The following is a 23,144-nucleotide window of genomic DNA, read 5'->3' as shown; positions in this document are numbered from 1 at the left end:
TTTATTAACACAGGTAATTTCTGCAGAAGTATTTGCAGAGACAGGCAAGATTTTTCTGGTGTCTCTTTCACTGAACAAAGACTCATGAGTACTGGCTAGGCTGGACTCAGAAGTCAACAGGACCTCTGGATTCTCTGCTGAGAAATTAGTGCAGGGCAAAGTTAAGAAAGTATCAGTGGCTTCTGTTTTACTGGGAAGTAACACTGAGTTATCCATGGTACAGGGTGGAGTTACAGGAACATTCACAAGACATGGCAGGGACTCAGTAACTGGAGAAGTGGGACAGTCTCCAATTGACAGTGTGTCTTCCCTGGTATCAACTGATTGAATCGCATAAAAATCATCCAAAATCATTTTCCACACATCGATCAATGGAGCCACAAAGTCATACACACACACACCAGTTTTTATTAGGTTATAGGCAGACTTAATGCATGCATTCAATACTAATTCACTTTTTGCACTGTAAAATTGACAAAATGAACTTGAATCATTCTTCCATTCATTGACCAGAGCTTCCATCTCTCCTTTCTCAAATGGAGGATTCCAAGCATACTTAACAGGCAGATCATAGTTTGCAGATATGATTGTGGCAGGGACATATATTGGGTTAATTAGCAGGTGATTGGCAGATTCCTTATTCTTAAGAATCTCCAATACCTGTAGCAAGTGTTGAACTGTAGTGTATGCAAACTTTCCTTGCTTCACAAATAAGTTGATTTGTTCAATACTCTGTAATATCTCCTCATAATCATACTCAGATAATTCTTTTAAACAAAAATCTTTATTTTCCCTAGCCAGTGATGAAAGTTCATTAGTAGTTTCATAAGTCCATTTAACTCCCCTGAAAGACAATTGCATTTCATTATCTGTTAATGGCAGAATCTAATTATAGGTCTCGGTCGCTAAGGATAACGACTCTGCAGATCGGACACGTTTCTTAGAACGTTTGCGTTTTGCCTTAGACCCTGCTGTTTTTGGTGATTTATTCAAGGCTGCAGGAAAATTATCAGGAACACTCTCTGCTTGCTGATCATTTTTGCAAACAATTGAAGGAGCAGCTGATTGGCCTGCTGCCAGGAGTTCATTTAGAGGAAAAGGCAATGGATCTATGCGCAACCAGTTATGGATCACAAACGCTAGAAATTCCAGCGGTCTCTCATTCAAATCGGAATGATTGAGAACATCACATGCCCACTGAAGCAATTGCCCTTTAAACAAAATATAAACTAGCTGGAGTGCCCAGGTTGAAACAGGAGTCGCTTGGAGATCGGGATTGGCCAGGAACCTGGCACATTCAGAGAAAAACTCATTTTCTGTTTCAGAGTTAAGTTCTTCAAATTTCTTAAAGGAAGAGGAACCATAATTAACAGTGTCATACTTTCTGGGAATCCCCCCCACAATGGGGATTGGTAATGGGGTTTTCATAATGTAAGGCTTGGTGGTGTATTCTCCACAGTCAGCATGCAACGCATGAGCTGACGTGGAGGAGGTACAAACACTAGCACAAGGAAACAGGCTATCCCCAGTATAGTGGAGGGGAGGACTGACTCCAAAAGGAGATTGTGGCGCACAGAGCCGGTGCAGATCCGACAGCCACAAACAATGCTTTCACTATAACGTCTCAGCGCAAAGTAGCGCTGAGCGCATAAACCAGAACTGAGGAGATCAGGACAGGTAGACAGAATGAACGCTTGCTAGCTAGCCGCTACTTAGTGACAGCAAGCGTCCACAACAAGACAGACTGGAATGAGGCAGCCAATGCGTTGCAGCGATGGCGTGCCTCACAAAGACAGGACAGGATAGTCAGGAAATAGCAGGATCAAGATAGATGAACGTAACACAGACAAATATACAATAAGTATGTTTTCCTAGCGTATTACAATTACAGCTATCAATGAAACTATTTGTAACGTCTGACTAACATATGTATATATCGGCAATGAACCGATATATGACATAAGCAGGAACGCTGACTAGGACTGGAGTAATACAGGGAACAGGACTCAGAAGGATTCGCTATCTCTTCGCAGAGATGAACGCAATCCACAAACGGTAACAGGACAGGATTCAGAAGGATTCGTTATCTCCTCGCAGAGATGAACGCAATCCACAAACAGGACCAGGAACAGGATAACTAGCTCAGCACGGGTGATCAACGTGCTAGAACTGACTAACTGAACACAGGATATAAACAGTTCGTGTACGTATATATCAGCGTCACTGATGTATCAACGTAACACGAATACAAGGAAAATAATAAACGTGCTGGTATGCATATATATGGGCAATGAACCAATATATGATGCAAAACCAGCAAAGTATCTTTAGAACAAGAAACACGATCGGGGGCTGAAGCGACAGCAAGACAGGCTTAAACTGAAGCTATGAAAACCCGAGGAGTCCTGCAGGAAGCAGATCTTTATACTGAGGTCATCCAATGGGAGCAGACATGCAGATTCCCACACAGGTGAATGATAATCAGTCACAAGCTGACAGCAGGGAAAGGCAGACAAAGCTATGCAGCTTGCATGGAAAGAGATCAGAACTGCCTGAGCTGCAGCACTACTATTTCCAGCAATTGCTGCAGCAGCGATCATGACACCGAGCTATCAGTAGCTCATTGTCTGCTGTTGCTGATACTTTGCCGTTAAGCTCTCAGACCTTAGTCAGGACCCCGGGGATTCACACATAGCTAGAATTATTATTATTATTATTGTATTGATTATCTGTGTATGCCTCTTAGCCTGAACCCTTGACTCTGCTCTCTGCCTCTCGTTTCTGTACTCTGCCTATCTGATTGTTGCCAACCCCGGCCCGACCTCGACTCTGATATATTATTGCCTCCTGATTTTGTACCTTCGCTCATCTGACCTGTTACCGACCTTTGCCTGTTTCTCACTACGCCTTTGCCTGACCACTTTGTACTGCCTCCCGAGCAATCTGTTACCGATATTACCTGTACGACCACTCTACCTAGTGATAGTCCCTACAGCCAAGGGCTATCACATAGGAGTACTCCTGTGTTGCTGTGCACTAAAACACGTGTGAATAAAGTACCCTGAATAACATGTGAATGAAAACCCTGAATAAAGTACTGACTATCGTGCTGTTTAGAGCTGTTACTGATCATTACAGTTGCGTTGTGGAAACTCACTGCTTGCAGTGTGTTACCTCTCAACGTAGACACATTGTGACTTTAACGTCACATTAAAACACAACGTCCCACTGTGAATGCGACCTGAGAAAACATGAAATTTCAGCTCATCACTACCTAAAGGAACACTATCAAACCAAGGGCTTGATTCACAAAGCGGTGCTAACCTACTTAGCACGTCTAAAGTCTTGAGACGCGCTAACCAGGGTGCTAAGTAGGTTAGCACCGGATTTCTCAATCAGATTGCGCGCTAACTTTGCGCGCGTAAAGTGTTACGCGCGCAAAGTTTTACGCGCGCTAAGTCCCATAGGCTTTAATGGGCACTTCGCGCGGTGCGCCCTGCGCTCTGTGCAGTACGCGCTTAAAGTTTTACGCGCATAAAGTTTTGCGCGCGTAAAGTTTTATGCGCAAAAAGCTTGTTTAGACGTGCTAAGGGGGTTTTCACAGGCGTACTAACAGTTAGCACCGCTTTGTGAATCAAGCCCCAAGTGTTCTAAAATAACAATGTACAAATAATGTCTAAGTAGCTGTGTAATAATTTTCCTACATTTCATGTTAAATACAGTATCAGAGGCAAAAGCTGTAATTCATAGGGGCTTGATTCACAGAAGAGTGCTAACTGTTAGCACGTCCGTTTTCGCGCAAATTTTCGCATTGCGCGCGATCGTGAAATTTTGCGTGAAACGATAAAGTTTTTGCGCTTAAATGCGAAATTGATATCATTTTCGTGTGAAAATTCGCGTTTGCGCACGAAAAAACGGCCGTGCTAACAGTTAGCACGCTTTTGTGAATCAAGCCCTTTGTGTGTAGATTTTAGCTACGGTTGGAATGTCTCATTTGCATAGGTGAATCTCTGCAGTCTGACAGGCTAAGAACAGTGTAATATTGAAGCAGACTTGTATGAAATAGCTCTAGTATCAGATTTCACACACTACAGTATTACAAATGTTTATGTTGCACATAAGATACATTCCCTCTGCTTTCTGCAGAGTGCTCTCAGAGACAGGCAGTGAGAGCTTTCTCTCACACACAGATGCAGTGTAAGGGAATCCCCCCTCCCTTCCTGATATAGTCCGTCAGATTTTGGCCATCTCTGAAGTGTGAAAGGAATTTGACAAAACAAATCCCAAACAATTCCTATCTCAATAAAAAAAAACCTGTTAATAGATAGTGTTTCTTTCAGTATTCATTTCTGCATTTCACAAGGAGCAGGGCAGTTTTTAGGAGTGAGCAAAGTGGGTGTCCACATGAGGGGCAGATCAGGAGGGGTGCTCAGCACAGGAGTGGGGAGCAGTTGACACATACAGCCATGGGGAGTGGGGCCCGACTCACCCTCCCTCACCTCAGGACCCTATTCAATGCTCCCCCTTCTAGAAATTGAAGGCATCTATACTAGGCTACCTATAGTGGGTGGACCTATATCAGGCTACCTATATTGGCTATCTATACTGGGGGCACTATACCAAGCTACCTACTGTATATTGGGGACACCTATACCAGATTACCTATACTGGAGGACCTATACAAGAGTACCTATACTGGGGGCACTTATAACTGGCTACCTATACTGGAGGTCCCATCCTGGGCTACTTATATTGGGGGCACCTATAGCTGGCTACCTACACTAGTGGCACCTATACCTAGCTAACTATACTGGGGAGGGGGGCTCCATCTGGCTGCCTAATACATCTCTATCTACCCAGTAACGGGGGCTGCAAAATACAGCATCGGAAATAGTATACTTGAGCCTACGGGGAGGGGGGGGGGGTCGCAATTTTTACACCCTCGCCCTGGAAGCAATATAACTGCCCTGACAAGGAGAAAATGAAAACAGCAAATAATTAAATACTGCTGACTCATAACTTATACCTGCTTATTCCATCGCAATTTATTTCTGTCCTGAGCTCTCACCAGTGGCATGTTTCAGTCCTGTCATGTTTCTATTTCTGATCATTATATAATTAAAAAAACGATAGTCTGTAGTGTCTATAAGAGGTCAAGTAGAAAGTGTCTGTAGGATTGTAGAAATGTTGCTATTTCTCTCCTCACTGTACTGTACACCACACCTCCAAACTGGCTGCTTCTGACTTTCAACAGTCAGCTGGGAAAGAGAGAGGTCGTGTTTCTGTCTCGCTAGACAGACTTGTCTCCCTACCAGTGGGGGTAAAATAAGGGCAGTACACAGGGTTGAGATAAGGCATGCACACAGGAGGACAGATAGGGGCAGCACAGAGGGAGTGAGATAAGGGCAGCTCACAGTGGAAAGATAATGGCAGCACACGGGGAGGTAAGGGCAGCAGGACGTACTGTATATCTGCCGGCTCCTGCTGTCTCTCCCCACCTGCCTTCACCTGTCACCCTCACCTAGGCTGGCACCCGGTGCACCCATGGGTGCACCGGGTGCCAGCCTAGGTGGAGGTGACAGGTGAAGGCAGGTGGGAAGAGACAGCGGGAGCCGGCAGCTATATGTCCTGCACAGGACGCATTCTAAGCTATACTAGCGGTTCATGAATCATCTGGTTCTTTTTAATGAATCGACTCTGTTTCTTTGAAACTTTAAAATCGATTTTCTCAAAAAGTATAAGGTCTTTTTGAAAAAAAAAAATTCTCTTGTAGTCAATGCCCTCCTCCACATACCCTGCAAATTTGGTGTTTTTACTATGTAAGGGGACTTTGTTATTAACCGCTAAAGTCGGCGGGCATTAAAGTCTATGGGCGAACCAAACTTTTTTTTAAAAAAATTCCTGGTTCACTGCGAAGGCGAACCACCAAAAGTTCGCCTGGAACCGTTTGCCGGCGAACCGTTCGGGCCAGGGGTCTAGTCCTGGGAAAATAAGTGAGTGGACTCACCTACAAAACCTATGCGCGGCGCGCCAAAAATGGGCGTGGTCAAGCATACTGTGGGCGTGGTCATGGGTGGGGCCAAATATACATGACCTTAGCAGTGATGTGAAAGGAAAAGGTCTGCCGGGGAAGTTTGAGCTCTGCCGTAGTGCATCCCCCCAAAATAGATGTAATCTGACAGCATTTCACCAAAAAGACACATAATCTGGTAGAAGTTCCTCCAAAATACAGATAATATGGCAGTGGTTCCCCCAAAATAGATAATGTGGCAGCAGCAGTTCCCCCAACATACACAATTTGGAAGCAGTTCCGCAAAATATGCGGAACCTGGCAGCGGAACACCCAAAATACATATAATCTGGCAGCAGTGGTCCCCCAAACATACACAATCTGGCAGCATTTCCCCAAAATACGCATAATCTGGCAGCAGACGTTCCCGTAACATACACATAATCTGGCAGCTGTTCCCCAAAATACACATAATCTGGCAGCAGCCGTTCCCCTAACATACACATAATCTGGCAGCCAGTTCCTCAAAATACATAACAGCGGTTCCACAAAAATGCAGATAATCTGACAGCAGTTCCCCCAAAATAGGTACCCCCAGCATAAGTAGCCAGGTCTATAGGTGTCCCCAGTATAAGTAGCCATGAGTATAGTAGTCCCCAGTATATGTAGCCAGAGGTATATGTGCCTAGTATATGTAGCCAGGGGTATATGTCCCCAGTATATGTAGCCAGGGGTATATGTCCCCAGTATATGTAGCCAGGGGTATACGTGCCCAGTATATGTAGCCAGGGGTATACGTGCCCAGTATATGTAGTCAGGGGTATATGTCCCAGTATATGTAGCCAGGGGTATATGTCCCCAGTATATGTAGCCAGAGGTATATGTGGGTAGTATATGTAGCCAGGGGTATACGTGCCCAGTATATGTAGCCAGGGGTATACGTGCCCAGTATATGTAGTCCGGGGTATATGTCCCAGTATATGTAGCCAGGGGTATATGTCCCCAGTATATGTAGCCAGGGGTATACGTGCCCAGTATATGTAGCCAGGGGTATACGTGCCCAGTATATATAGTCAGGGGTATATGTCCCAGTATATGTAGCCAGGGGTATATGTGCCCAGTATACGTAGCCAGGGGGATATGTGCCCAGTATATGTAGCCAGGGGGTATATGTGCCCAGTATATGTAGTCAGGGGGTATATGTCCCCAGTATATGTAGTCAGGGGGTATATGTGTCCAGTATATGTAGCCAGGGGGTATATGTCCCCAGTATATGTAGCCAGGGGGTATATGTGCCCAGTATATGTAGCCAGGGGTATATGTGCCCAGTATATGTAGTCAGGGGGTATATGTCCCCAGTATATGTAGCCAGGGGGTATATGTGCCCAGTATATGTAGTCAGGGGGTATATGTCCCCAGTATATGTAGTCAGGGGGTATATGTGTCCAGTATATGTAGCCAGGGGGTATATGTCCCCAGTATATGTAGCCAGGGGGTATATGTCCCCAGTATATGTAGCCAGGGGGTATATGTGCCTAGTATATGTAGCCAGGGGGTATATGTGCCCAGTATATGTAGTCAGGGGGTATATGTCCCCAGTATATGTAGTCGTAGTCAGGGGGTATATGTGCCAGAATAGGTAGCCAGGTGTCCCCCCCAGCAGGAGGGGAGCAGCGCAGAGAAGACAGAGAACTGTGAGCAGTGGTGGAGAAGGGGGCCACCTCCCCCCCCCCTTCTCTCACCTCGGGGCTCTCCTTCCCTCGCTCTCCCCACCACAAGTAATGTGTGGGCAGCCGGCAGCGGGGGGGACTTACCTCTCCTCGTCGTCGGAACACCGGATCTGCATGCCGCAAGTCTGGTCTGGTTCAGACCAGAGCAGTGGCACGCAGATCTGGCACCGGAACGAGGAGAGGTAAGTCCCGCCCGCTGCCCGCACATTACTTGTGGAGGGGAGAGCGAGGGAAGGAGAGCCCCGAGGTGAGAGAAGGGGGGGAGATGGCCCCCTTCTCCACCGCTGCTCACAGCTCTCCTTTTACTGCGCTGCTCCCTCCACACAAGCCAGCGTGGACGGCGTCCACCCTAGGGAAATAGTAAGTGGACGCCGTCCACGTGTGTCCACGCCCCACTCGACCCCTGGTTCGGGCCATCTCTATGTGCAACTAGGAAAGGCTGCAGTAAGACAGACCACATTAGAACAGGTATAGGAACTTATAGGATAGAAGAAATAAGGCTGAACATTTTGTTACAGAGTCTCTTTAATAGAGCCTCCTGGCAGTAGTAGTTGTAGTTCCTCAAATTGTTTATGTCAAGGATGTCCTTATTCCTGATTTACTGGCTGTTAAAATGGCAGACCAGGAATCAGGACCACTACACTGAAAGCACTTGACAATGGCACTGTGACATGAGAGACAGAAGGCAGGATTATTGACTCTCCTGAAACTGATAAAGCAAATATTGCCAAGTTTTGGGTCAGGAATCCTGGTCATTTGAGGCCTATGGGATAGTTAGTAAAAATTAGTAAGTTGCAGAAGCATTTACCTCCCAGTACACAGCCTTTCCATGTACGTCCTGAGAGGAGCAGAAGGGGGTCGAATATAATCTTATCATCTGGAGGAGCCACGCCAATGATCACAGCGGTCCCATATCCGGGGTGAGTGCACTCTAGGGCGGCTTTCTAGTTCAGGAAGACAAAGAAAAAAATGAACACTTGAAATAAATCTTAAAAATCTAACTTGGAGAATTCGCAATAGTGCTGCTCTCAATAATGATACGCTGTTGAGCCTTAGTAAATGCTGATGTTTGGCCAGAATTCCTGGTTTGGAAGCCCAGCCACATCCACACAAGTCTACATTCACTTGCCATCCCCACCCCAGCAACACCTACTGCCAGCTGCAAGGTGGCATTCTCACTTGTCCTCTGTACCAGTACTGGGGCCAGGCAAATGGCGAGGGAGAAGGGAGATAACGGTCAAGTAAATAGTCAGGTTCTGATCCAAAAACGGTTAGTTGGTTACTTGCCAGGAAAAAGAAAAGTTATGGTCTTTCTTGTTGTAACTCATGTTTGTGGGAGCTCAACTAGAAATAAGACTAGGCATTGAAAAATTGATGCTTCTGAATTAAAATGTTGGTGAAAAATTTTAAAGGGAATCTGAAGTGAAAATATAAGATAATGATTTGTATGTGTAGTACAGCTAAGAAATAGACATTAGCACAGCTATGGGTCTAATATTTTTTTCCAGTACAGGAAGAGTTAAAAAAACTGCACTTGTCATCTATGCAAAAGAGCTTCTCTGAGCTCTCCGTCGAGGCTTGGTTGGCTACAGGGCTGTTTTCTGAAGCACTTTACTCAACCTTACTCTCACCGTTCCTTGTTTAAGGTTTTACTGCAGTTCAAAGGGTCATTAGCTCTTCTCTGTTTCATCGTTTAAATTACAAAGTGTAGTTTGTAAACTGCAAATATTAGAGAATGATGCAATGTTATAAAAATAAAGCTATATAACTGAAAATAAAAATACGAGATTCTTTTCTTTGCTACTAATGTTTCTTTTTTTTTTCCGTTTCTGTGTCACTTTCTGTGCAGATGGCTGACTTTCTGTTCTCTGTGCAGATAGCTGACTTGTATTTTTTTGGAACTTAAATCTGGTGTATGCCTATTTTAAAAATCCAGCCAACCCTTTTTTGGCAAAGGATAGATGGAGTGGATGCAGGTCGTAATTCTTGCTAGGTAGTTCCTTCTGTTCATGTTCTCACTGTGGTGATTTTCCCTAACTAGAAACTTGACAGAATTTAAAATTCTACATAAACATATCCACATATCCAAATAAACACATTATATCTACTGCTGTTAAGCAGAGTGGAAACCTGATTTTAAAGGTGCACTAGTGATGATCGTAAATAACAAATTATGATTTTGCTAAATTTCGCGGAAATTCTTGACGACTTCAGCAGTGACTAGCACAGCCCCCATACACGCTATTGACACCAAAATTGCTACAAATGTTAAGGAGAATCGTAGATACACGTCAAAAGAATTTTACAAAGAGACCTTATAGTTTTTGAGAAACTCGATTTTAAAAATGCAAGTAAAAAATGTTTTTTAAACTTAGAAAAATGACAGTTTAAAAACCATTTTTCTTTGCATTATAAAATCGAGTTTCTCAAAAACTACAAGGTCGTTTTGAAAAATTCTTTTTGTGACTTATACCCACTATTCTGCTTAACATGTGTTGCAATTTTGGTAGCAATAGCTTGTATGGGGGCTTTGCTATTAACCTCTAAACTCGGCACAAAATTATGCAAAATTTTGCAAAAATTACGCGAAATTTAGAAATACTACTTTTACATACGAAATTAATTACGATTTTCTCTGAAATTTTACATTACGATTACGATGCGTAATTGCGAATTTTGGCCCACCACTGAGGTGCACATCAATTATATATTTAACCACTTTCGGATTCCGGGTGGTTTGGCTGATCTGTGCTGTGGGGGCTCTTCAGCCCACAGCACAGATCAGAAATCAGGCAGGGCGATCAGACTTCCCCCTTTTTTCCTCACTAGGGGGATGTCCTGCTGGGGGGGTCTGATCGCCGCCGCCGCGCTGCTGTGCCTAGCGGGGGGGGGGGGGGCTCCTCAAAGCCCCCCTCCACAGCACTAGTCCTCCCTCTGCCTCCTTCCCTCCCTCTCCCGTCCTCTGTGTGCGGTGCAGGACGGAAAGCCGTCCTGCGCCGGATAGGATAGGCTTTAGCCTATCAGATGCCGGCGATCCCCAGCCAATCAGAGGCCGGGGATCACCGATCTCCGTCACGGCGCTGCTGCGGAGCAGCGCCGTATGTATGTAAACAGCGGGGAAGATCTTCCCCGTGTGTTTACATTTACCCTGCGAGCCGCGATCGGAGGCTCGCAGGGTGTTCACGGAGACACCCTCCGTGAACTGACATGGAACGGCCGCTCATTCGAGCGGCGGAAACCGCTTCAGGATTCAGGGGCGTACTTATGCGTACGCAGAATCCTGAAGTGGTTAAGTAATTATTATGAAACTTTATTTATAAAGCACTAACATATAACGTAGCACTGTACAATAGATATGGGAGACATCACAGCATGAAACAATGATACGCAGGCACATTTCAGAGTTAAATAATGTAACATTCATAAACAGTGGCATGGGCACCAATAAACTAGAAACCGCTTTCATTCGTCACCTTTCCCCGTGTGTTGTTTTTGAATGCTATATCAGATTGTCTTGATAGACATGGAGGCACAGTCGTGAAGTGACATATTCCCATATTTCATTGGCAAGTAAATTGTAAGTGAATTACCAATTACCGATTCTTGTTAATTGTTAATCACAGCATTAAACAATAAGCAATACCCAGAGAGCTCAGTATACAGGGCTAAGAGACCAAAAGCCTTTATTAAAAAGCAATGCTAAATGTAATTTTGCTTTCATAAAACTGAAGGTATTTGCGGTCATTCAGGTTTAAGAGAAAAAACGTGGTTTCCCACGATGAATCGCTTCTAAATATGTACAGAATAAAGTGGAGAGAGTTCCATAGAGCAAATGCTGCTCTAGAGAACTCATGAAGCCTCATGAGTGAGCAAGTGATGTGGGGGTGGGTGTGAGGGGTGGATATCCGTAGGCTGTCGGAGTAGAGGAGAGAGTGAGTTGAGGAGTATCTCTGGATGAGATCCTGAGGTGTATGAAGGGGAGGTATTATGACAGATATTTATGCAAGGCAGAGCAGTTAAAAATGTAATTCTAGGGAGACAGGTAGTCAGTTAAGGGTCTTGAGAAGGGACGGTTAAGGTTAGCCATGTGCGAGAAAGAGTTGCCGTTGGGGATGGGAGGGTTGTGGTGACTGGGACAGTTAAGGTTAGCCGTAAGGGAGCGTGGGGTGGTGGGGATGGGGACGGTTACGGTTAAGGTTAGCCGTGGACGACAAGGGTTATGGTTAGCCATTGGGGGGGGGGGGGTTGCGGCAGCTGGGACAGTTAAGGTTAGACGTGAGGGGTGGTTAAGATTAAGCATCAGCAGTGGGAGAGTTCATTGTGAGAATAGGCTTAGGTTCAGCTAAAGTAAAATATCAGTATTTAAACCAATATTTTATGATTATTTTTTACACTTTAATAGTAGAATATCGGTAGATTCATGCTTTGCTGTGTGAGCACCTTTTTGAAGGTGGTGTGGCACCAACATTTCAGTGGAAAGCATGGAATGGGGTATACTGTGCAGATCATTTGCTCCCAGGAGACAGAGCAGAGTTCAGCCATCAATGAGAAAAGATCCCATCACAGGCAGATATTAGTGTGTTTTCAGTGCATTTTCCAATATCTATGTGATAGCAGCAGCTAGGGACAGATAGGGAGAGGTGTATGGTTTAGGGAGAGATAACTTGTCATTAGGTGCATTTTACCAAATTAGAGCTGTGAATTATGGGGTATATAGTGTGCAGAAGTGTTATTTGTAGGCAGGGCCGGTTTAAGGGGCCCTGTGGCCTGGGGCACACTGTAGCATTGGGGCCCCACTGCGCAAAGTGCCCCCCTGCCATTACCCCTTTGCTCCCCGGGGCTCTGCAAGTGAAACTGCAGCAATAATTACCTATCAGTCCTGGCAGACAGGCAGCGGCTGCACTCTGAGGCACGCTGTCTCCCTCCCACTCTATGACCCTGCGCGTGTTTACACATGACGCGCCGGGTCATAGAGAAGGTGGGAGACAGCATGTCTCAAAGTGCAGCCGCTGCCCGTCCGCTTACCCGCCGGGACTGATAGGTAATTATTGCTGCTATTATACTTGCAGGGCCCCAGGGGGCAGTGCGACCGGGGGGGAGCAGGCAGCATGTAGCAGGGTCGGCGGTATCGGTTGAAAAGGGCGTCCGAGCTGCCTGTATGAAAAGGGCGCCGCCATAGACATCAATGTTATTTCTGGAAATATGGGCTACAAGGTGTAGAAAAGGGCGCCCGAGTTTTGATATAGGCTATAAGCGGGCTCCCCTTCGTAGCTCATATTTTTTTGGCTACAAGGTTTTTGGCTACAGTAGGGCGCCCCTTTGTAGCCCATATTTTTTTCGGCTACAAGGTTTTCGGCTACAGTAAGGTGCCCCTTTGTAGCCCATATTATTGCCTTTTTTTGTAGCCTATGTTTTTATATGGGCTACAAGTGCTGGAAGCCGAATTATTTCATTCCCCCACTATCCATGGCGGCCTGGAGGGGGAATAGTAATTTACACATCCCGGAGTTTTTTTGTAGCCGAAGTTTTTATATGGGCTACAAGCACTGTAAGCCGAATTATTTCATTCCCCCACTATCCATGGCGCCCTGGAGGGGGAATAGTAATTTACACATCCCGGAGTTTTTTTGTAGCCAAAGTTTTTATATGAGCTACACCAGGCGCCTTTTTTTGTAGCCGAAGTTTTTATATGTGCTACACCAGGCGCCTTTTTTGTTGTCGAAGTTTATATGGGCTACACCAGGCGCCTTTTTTGTAGCCGAAGTTGGTATATATGGGCTCCACCAGGCGCCCTTTTTTACCGGAGCCCTTTTCATATAGACCCGGGTCGGCAGTACAGGGGCCCCGGCAGGGGTCGGGGCCCCAGGGCAATTATATTCCATATAAAGGGAAACAAAAGAATTTAATATAAAGGGAAACTTGAAGAATTTATATGCAAAAATACAAAAAGTCTTTATTGAAGACAACACTTGTGCAAAAATGTTCATAAAAGGTATCCTTCAGGAAAATTTTTCCATAGCAAAGAATGGCGAACATACAGCAGTGATTAACATCAAGATTTATGCAGTTGTAAATATTGAGGCACCTATTATACCTCTTGATACCTTTTATGAACATTTTTGCAAGTGTTGTCTTCAATTAGATTTTTTATGTATGTTTGCGTATAAATTCTTCGAGTTTCTTTAATATTTTTGATATACATATTCTTGCCCCGGGGCAATTGCCCCCTTTTCCTCTATGGCAGTGCCGGCCCTATTTGTAGGATGTATTATGTGCTGAGGTGGTGGGTTGGCTGGATAGTGTACTGGTTAAAGAGACACTGAAGCGAAAAAAAATTATGATATTATGATTTGTATGTGTAGTACAGCTAAGAAATAAAACATTAAGATCAGATACATCAGTCTAATTGTTTCCAGTGCAGGAAGAGTTGAGAAACTCCAGTTGTTATCTCTATGCAAACAAGCCATTAACCTCCTTGCCGGTCTAAAAAATCCGGCAAGGAGGCAGCGCCGCACATTTTTTTTTTTTTTTAAATCATGTAGCGAGCCAAGGGCTCGCTACATGATAGCCGCTAAGTGGCGGCATCCCCCCACCCACTCCGATCGCCTTCGGCGATCAGAGTATGCAGGGAATCCCGTTGAGAACGGGATTTCCTGCAGGGCTTCCCCGGTCGCCATGGCGACGGGGCGGGATGACATCACCGACGTCATGGACGTCGGGACGTCATAGGGAATCCCGATCCGCCCCTCAACGCTGCCTGGCACTGATTGGCCAGGCGGCGCAGGGCTCTGGGGCGGGGGGGAGCGACTCAGCGCGGCGGATTGCGGCGGATCGGCGGCGATCGGAAGTTACAAGCAGCTAGCAAAGTGCTAGCTGCTTGTAACAAAAAAAAATTATGCAAATCGGCCCAGCGGGGCCTGAGATATCCTCCTGCGCAGGTTACCCCGAGCTGAGCTCGGGATAACCGGCAAGGAGGTTAACTCTCCGACTAAGTTAAGCAGGCCATACACTGGCTCGATTCGCGGCCGTTTCGACAGCAGATTCGATCCTGGGATCGAATCTGCTGCCAATCGTTCGCGGTAAACGCAGCCGCCGATCCGATTTCCTCCCGAAATCGGATCGGTCCGTCGATCGCGCTGTGCGGGAAATTAACCTCGATCGCCCGCGGGTAAAGTGCGCGTCGCTAGCGGCGGCCGTTCCGATCAAGTATACATTACCTGAGGCTGGCTCCCGGGCGTCTTCTCCGCGCTGCACGGCTCTGTTCCAGCTCCATCCATCCCGGCGCTTCCTGTGTCACTGCAGTGACCAGGAAGTTCAAATAGAGGGCGCTCTATTTGAATTTCCTGGTCACGGAGTAACACAGGAAGCGCCGGGATGGAGCCGGAACAGAGCCGTGCAATGCGGAGAAGATGCCCGGGAGCCGGCATCAGGTAATGTATACGGGGGGGGGGGACAGGCGGCAGGAGCAGCTCAGCAGATGGTGAATCGGTTTCAGGCTGAAATCGATTCACAATCTGTTTGCAGTAAAAGCAGCCATACGATCCCTCTCTGATCAGATTCGATCAGATAGGGATCTGTCAGCTGGTCGATCTAATTGCACATCGACCAGTGTATGGCCACCTTTAGTGTGGAAAGGGCTGTTATCTGACTTTTATTATCTCAACTGTAAGTAAACTGTTTACTTTTTCTCTGCCAGAGGAGAGGTCATTACTTCACAGACTGCTCTGAAAGAATCATTTTGAATGCTGAGTGTTGTGTAATCTGCACATATTATAGAATGATGCAATGTTAGAAAAAACACTATATACCTGAAAATAAAAGTATGCGAATATTTTCTTTGCTGCTAATCTTCTAGTAATTATTCATAGTACACAACCAATTCATTATATCATATTTTTTTTTGCTTCAGTGTCTCTTTAAGGGCTATGCCTCTGACGCAGGATACCAGGGTTTGAATCTTGACTCTTCCTGTAAGTAGACCTTGGGCAAAACTTCCTCACACTGCTAGACTTTATAACACTGCTACTACCTACTGAGCGTGCCCTAATAGGTGCAGGTTTGGAGCTATGAGTCTGCCAGGTGAAAAGTGCAATATAATTGTTCTGTGTCTAGGTAGAAGTGTGTGTAGTTACAATACTTACACAAGCTTGCTAGCTAAACTGTATTGCCAGCTACTGAAAAAAATATCAGCTACTGCCTAGTGCACATTTCCATACTGTAGGCTAGAGCTGTGTGGACAGCAAGTTCCTTGTAGTCCTCCAGAGTCCAGCTGGTTTGTTGTAAGCTGTAATACACCTATTACTGATAGATGAACTGTCAGCTATAGCATCTATTCAGTGCAGATTTACATAAGTTAGAAATCTGTGGACAGAGGGGTACTTGTAGTGTAGTGCTGCAAGGTCACATTGGGGTCAATTCATAAAAGGCTGTGCGGCAAAAAAATATGGTCAGGAAAATACCGCATTCGGTATTTTAGACTTTTGTGTTCTAATTCATGAAAATGTTAACAGGTGCTGTAGAACTGCAGTTACCGAAGCCCATTGACAAAAAGCTTTGCAGTAACAGCTCGTTACAAGCTGTTCCGTACAGTGAGGGAATTGCGAGGCATCCCGACATCCCTTCAGATGTACATGTTTTGTTATACTGCCTGTGCTTGCTCTGAATCTGCTCTGAATCTGTCTATTAGTCTTTCTTATTCTATTTAATTGCCACAGCTTAGATTAACTTCCAAGAAACTTTACACATGCCCTGCTTGGGTGATTTTCCCCACTAGCTTCTAACAGTTACCCAAGAGGTTAAACTAGACACGCAGCCTAATGTATTCAGGAGATGCCTGGCTTGTCTCCTGGGCTTAAAAGCCTGGGGTTTAAAAGCTTGTCCCGACAGCGAAAGCTGTGGGTCCTATAAGATTACAACATTAAGACTTGCAGGAGAACAGAGGCTGTTTCTATTGGCTCCATGCTCCTAGCTGCCCGGCTTTCCATTTGCCTGCCGTCAGGATTGTACAGAGACGTCTGGTTGGTCACGTTTGGCTCTTTTACTGCTCCTACCATGTAGTGTCGCTCAACATTTAGAGAAAGTGCTTTGTACAGTGGCCTGAAGAAGGGCTCCATGCCCGAAACGAGTGTGTCGTTGCCTAATTGCTAGTACATTAAGCCTACTCTACTACCAATTCAGACATTCCTGGATGATTGTTTATATAGGAGCTTCTTAAAGAGACTTTTTAATGAATCTCGTTTGTATCTGTGCCAATAACGTTTTTTTATATGTTTGTACTCTAAGACCACGCTAGACTACTTTTTTGGTCCTTTCTATAAACATAAAGGCTCCCTGCTCCTCTCAGTCACAGCTGCTTCTGCTTCTGCTTGTGTGAGTCAGGCTCCAGCACAGACTCACACAGACTTTGCATAGTTAAGACCACACCAGAGGTGTTGGTAATTATCAAGGGTATTACTGCTTGTTCTAGTTTTCATGAATTGACATTTGCTGACATTTACTGACGCGTTGAGGTATTTACCGCACAAGTTGGTAATTTACCTCACTGCTCGGTAATTTCAGCTTTTGATGTGGTAACAGCCTTTATGAATGGACATTTTCCTAAGTGCTTGGTAAAGTCAGCTGTTTTCTGCATTACCAAATGTGGTAATGCTTTATGAATCAAGGCTTTTGTCCCTTAAGCTGTATTGTACTACCAACATGTCATTCCTAGTAGTGAATGCGTGCTGCTTTAGTACTTATTTACTTACTGTACAAGTCCAACCAAGCAGCTGTATTATATTGTGTCCATTGTCCTCCCCATTACAAATTATCTTAAATTTATTCCATTTTGACATTTTCACTCATGGTGACTGATACTGTACATATTGTGGCTTTTAGCATTCCACAGAGTTGCACCATACACTGCACCTCTGGCAGAACAAAATATTGCCTGTTCTTGCTTTTACTTCCATTTTCTGGAAAACTGCAAAGTCTTTTGGAACTTTTTTCCCTTTTTGCCCGTTCTCCTACATATATCTCACAGAATTGGTGGTTCTAACATGTTTAGGGGCTGTACCTTAACCTTTAAAGTTGGCCTGACTATGTACAGTATTGATGTGATCACTAAAAGGCACCTTAAAGAGAGCCTGGGGTGGGCTCAAATTTTTTTTAAAAGTAGGCTACTTGATCCAGGGGGCTTAGCGGATCAGGTAGCCGTAAAAACCGCCACTCCATGCCACTCCTGTGGGCTGCACTGGCCCAATTTAACTTTCATGACCTATAGGTCACAACGCTGAAATGATAGGTTCATTCTTTCATCCAGCGTGCATGGAGGCAGGGGAGCGGCAGGGGGTGCAGCCAGAGAGAGAGAGCTGCCCAATAGCAACTCTGAAAATCCTGTAGGAATGCCCCTGGCTGGCATTTTGAACAGGGAATGTGTTTACCTCCGAGATGGCGACAAATAATGTCACCAATCTCGGGGGTCTACAGCATGGCATTGGGGGGCAGAGAGCAGCGGGGTGGGGACACAGAGGCATGTCATGAGGCAGAGAACATGCCTCTGTGTCCCATCTGCCCACCTCAGGTTCTACTGAACTAATCATATTTCCAAGTACTTACCATCACATCTGTATTGCCAATGCATTCAAAGGAATAATGCACTCCTTTTCCCGTCATTTCTGTGATCACCTCCTGAATTGGTTTGCTGTGATCTTTGGGATTGATGCAGTCAGTGGCTCCAAACTGCTTTGCTTTTTCAAACTTGCTGCTGTTTGTATCTATGGCAATAATTCTTGCTGCTCCAGAAACTTTGCATCCAATTATAGCCGACAGCCCAATGCCACCCAATCCAAAGACAGCACAAGTGGTGCCTGGCTGCACCTGTATTTTATGAAAAACAAATATTTATTTATAGACTTTGGACAAGTTACCCCAGAAAACAATGCAATTTGTTCAAAAACTTTAACAATTGACTGCAGTTTGTGCCCATTGGGCCATTATTACACAAAACATTCCTCATGGTTTATATCATTTTATCTTTTCCTCAACTCATTCTGAGTGTTTTCTTTTGGCTTTTATTGTGCTGAAAAGTTTATAGGTGTTTTCATTTAACTTTTTTTCTGATCAGTTTATAATCTTTTAGATTGTAAGCTTGCAAGGGCAGGGCTCTCTCACCTTTTTGTGTATTGGATTTTGTTACACATTTATTTGTATTAATGTTGTCACTGTTATTGGCAAATCTCTATTTTGCACCGATTCTGTATTTTGTATCAATTCTGTATTTTGTATATTGGTATATACCATTGTCTGTATTATTTGTACCTCATGTTTGTGTCTTACTTTGTACAGCGCCATGAAATGTGTTTGCGCTTTATAAATCAATAATAATAATAATCTGCTATAAAGGTGTTACATTATATAGGATAAGTGGAAAAATAAGAAGGTCCATTTTATATTAATTAAGCCACTTAGTACTGTTACAAATCAGATGTAAAATTAACCTAACCAGCCAACTATGCAGAAAATCCATGCAAAACTGGAACAAAGAAGGTATTTGTGAAAAGGTTAATGTAGATCTGTCACACCACACACACCACACACATTCTTGTACTGATTATGGGGAAAGTTTCCACTCCTCTGCTTACACCTCTCATATTGTGGATGTCCTTGGCAGGGTTTGTGGCACCATATGAACTGTTATGCATAAAATATTTAGGGGGCCCAGTGTAAAACTTGCACTGGAGCCAAAAAAAAGCTCCTTAGCTATGCCACTGTATTCTGGATAATACAAGAATGTATAACTGTCCCAAGGAACAATTGGGGCAGATTTGCACTAGAAATCTGTTTTAGTATCTTTTGTCTCATGATATCATTTCATATCAAGAAACTCTGCAGCATCTTACAAAGCCATAAGCACAGTCTGACATCTTCTGTAAGAACCTGTGGGTTTGGAGGGTCAGTGCAGTGAACAATACACTAGTCCCACCCTTTCGAGTTCTCACCATTATGTTAAGTTATGGAGTGAATTTGATCGATGGGACCACTGTAGTTCCAAGGCTAATGTATCTAAGACAAGAGGTCCCTATTGAGAAACAAACGTGGCAAAAAGCAATCCACAGCTCCCTTCGACTGTCTGTGACTAGTTTTGCTTGAGTATGCCTCTGATTTGTTCAATTCAACAAAAAAGGCAAACTGTTTGGGATTCTAAAGGCATTGGAACAAAACATCACAAAAAAGTCTGATGGTTTGCGAGGCAGTAAGCATTACTAGGACGATTTCCCACACCAAGTGGTTGTGATTATAAATGTGAAAGTTCTGCTACACTATTATAATTTGTTCATGTTCTGGTTGTTCATGTTGTACATGTATTCATTTATACTCTTCAATAAATACATTTTTGAAGAAAAAAAAAAGTCTGATTGTTTGTTGATGTCCATGGAGATAAATGTATGTGTAACGATTGTGGAATTATTTCCAAGGTCACATTGCGGAAATCCTCCACAAGCGTACAAAACAACAGAACCCAGCTTTAGTGTAATGCACTTGTAGAGGGAAATTCCAACCGGCAGATGCAGCTGTGGAGTGCAGAGGAACAACCCCTCTGCACTACCACAGATGCCAGACGGGAATTGTACGAATTGCAACAATGCAGGGCAAGACAGCCCTGAGAAAGAGAGAGTGAGCACAGCGACAGAATGTATTTGTGTCCTCCAATCTAGTCGCCACCCGGCGACGGTGAACACACAATAAGACAGAGCAAAGGAACAGACAGGACTAACTACACGCGGTCCCCACACGTTAAGCGCAATAGCGACAAAGTGCGTGCCCGCCACGGTCGCCACACGAGAAGCGCAATACCGACAAAGCGTACCAACCCTGACTAACCAAAGAAACACGAAAACAAAAGAGAACTCGAACGCTTGCTAAATGGATCCCTCACCAAGACTACAGCAAGCATTCAATCCAGACAGGACAGACAGAAGGAGTAACCAGTAGCAACCGCAGCTATGGCCTACACTCCCAGACAGAGTACAGAAGGAACCACCGCCGCTACCGCTAGGGCGAATGCGATCCAGACAGACAGACAGATGGAGCAACCAGTAGCAACCACTGCTCTGGCTTGCACCCTTAAGACAGAGTACAGAAGGAACCACCACCACTACCGCTAGGGCGAATGCGTTCCCAACAGACAGAACGATTTCCTGTCGACCGCCGCTGGCGACAAGACAATCGCAACAGACAAGACAGAACTAGGCAATACAGATAATCAACACCCTAACTATGCTAGAAGGAATGCTAGTGCACTCCCAAGGATTACTCTAAGATAATCTTAACAAACAATATGCAGAGGGCTGAGACTCAAGGTAAGTCTAGCAGGAACAAACCATCATGACCAGCCAGGGATTCTGGGAGGAAATGGCATTTATACTGCAAGCCATCGAAGGAAGCAGCTAAGCCATTTGCATGCCAAGTGGATGCAAATTCCTCACCAGAGCAGCAGCTCAGCAAGTTGCAGAGTGAAGCCAGGTCTCCTTTCCAGGGACCTGCAGCACTCAGACTTCCAAAATGGTCAAAAAGCTGTCTGCCTGTGCAGACAGCAGAGCAGATCATTACAGTATGACAAGGCATGGGAGGATGACCAGATGTCTGGGGAATAAGCTGCTATTTAAAAAAAAAAAAAGAAGAAGAAGAAGAAAATGTGTTCCTTGGTGAGAAGAGTTCGTTTTCGTAGTCTTGGCGGACACCATGGGAAAGATCCAAATCCTTCAATTTACTGCTGCACATGCTGTTATGGAATCACAAGTCTTAATTTCAACAACATCTTTCATAGTCAGCACAAGGTTACACTATAATTCAACATTAAAAAAAAGTAATACTTTTGTTTCTACACATCAGTAGCACCCCTACAATATTTTTTAAGAAATGTCAGTCAAAATAAAAGGCATGTTTCATAGTAACCAAATCATTATAGCCTCAGCCTTCAGGGTTTACTAGTTAATAAGTATAACATGACACACTATATTTAATGTCATGTCACCTATTTTTAATGTCATGTCACTGAAAAGCACAAATAGCTGTCGTATACAGTCAATTCTAGGGTAGGTGTTGATATAATATTACACTTAGCCAATAATACCACATTTCAATGGCAGTACCAACAAGCCTGAAAGTTCAAGCAGAAGTCCTTTGTATCAGTTCTTTTCAAAACGGGTCCAGGCCTGAGAGCACAGGCAGAAGGACTTTTGAGGTATTTTCTTTGAAATGTAGTGTCAGAGCAGACACAGCCGACCACTGAGGTCTTCGAGTGCAGCGATGGGCCAGAATGAGTGAGCTGTGGTCTCGTCCTGGAGACCGTTGGCTCCAGTCACGGAGCAGAGTAGAGGCAGTGATAGACAGTGCCCCCCACCTGATTGGCCACAGGGCATCTGTAGGGGCTTCACTACTTCCTCACACAATGCCACTTCACGTCCCAGAAAGTGATTGAGGCTCCGGAGGATAGGAAACGGGGACACAGGATATGGAGAGGGGGACACAGGACATCGAGAGGGGGATGCAAGGTAGACACACTTAAATGCACCACCCTGGTCGCATGTTATATTCAGACCATAAGTGCATCTTATGGTCCGAAAAACACAGTCACTTGAAAATACACCTGCATACAGTGCTGCTTGGATACCCCTTTTCAAAATCCGGATCCAATTAGGATCCGGATACCCGGATATCTGATCCGGGTCGGATATCCGAGTTCAACATTTTCTGATCCGAATCCGAAACAAATATCTGACCTCAGTATCCGGGGTATCCGGGCGGATTTGGATATCTGGATAGAAAAAACAGAAGTGGTCTTTAAATTGCTTTAAAAATGTTTTTTAGGGTAAATGAGGCATGTAGCATCATTATTTTTTTTAAAGGGAAACACTAATTGTTGATGTGGGGACTTAAAATCCCCGAAAAAAAAATGGCTGTCAATTAACATCAGGACTAGGTTCCAGACAGCGGTCATGCAGCCCACATTGTGTCCAAAGTCCAACCGCACAATTGGGACATGACAGTTTTCAGGCCGGACAGCTCCCAAAAAATTACACAGCAATTGTGTTCAGATAATCACTATGGCACCTAGTGTTGGTACCACGGCACAGGTAAAACATTAAAAAGGAGAGGTTCCAGGAAGCGGTCGTACTGCCGCAGTTGGGGCCTCCCACACACCATGGCACCTAGTGTTGGTAGTATCACGGCTGTAAAAAAAATTAGAACCTGGCTTATCAATGAAGATGGAGGGAGGAGGTTGTGGTGGTAAAGGGTGGTGGTAAGGCAGGCATAGTGATTCCCACTCAGCCACTTCATTTCCCCCTCTTGCCAACAACAGGGGCCAGGAACTCACCAATCACTCAAGTCTGGTTCATTTTCAGAAAAGTCAGTCTGCCCAC

The 23,144-nt window shown here is 44.8% G+C and overlaps 1 protein-coding gene across 1 annotated transcript in view; it reads right to left on the bottom strand.

The window, feature by feature from the left end:
• The window catches only part of LOC137504017 (alcohol dehydrogenase 1-like), a 51,502-nt gene that overhangs the window by 10,441 nt on the left and 17,917 nt on the right, over positions 1-23,144 (bottom strand). Inside the window, exons 6-7 of the mRNA XM_068231908.1 lie at positions 18,337-18,597; positions 8,549-8,684 (exon numbers count right to left, since the gene is read on the bottom strand). Of these exons, the coding sequence (XP_068088009.1) occupies positions 8,549-8,684; positions 18,337-18,597 (397 nt within the window). The remainder of the gene's footprint in view (positions 1-8,548; positions 8,685-18,336; positions 18,598-23,144) is intronic.

This window comes from Hyperolius riggenbachi, chromosome 1, assembly GCF_040937935.1.
Source record: "Hyperolius riggenbachi isolate aHypRig1 chromosome 1, aHypRig1.pri, whole genome shotgun sequence".
In the NCBI taxonomy this organism is placed as follows: domain Eukaryota; kingdom Metazoa; phylum Chordata; class Amphibia; order Anura; family Hyperoliidae; genus Hyperolius; species Hyperolius riggenbachi.
This window is presented reverse-complemented; position numbering and strand designations above follow the sequence as displayed.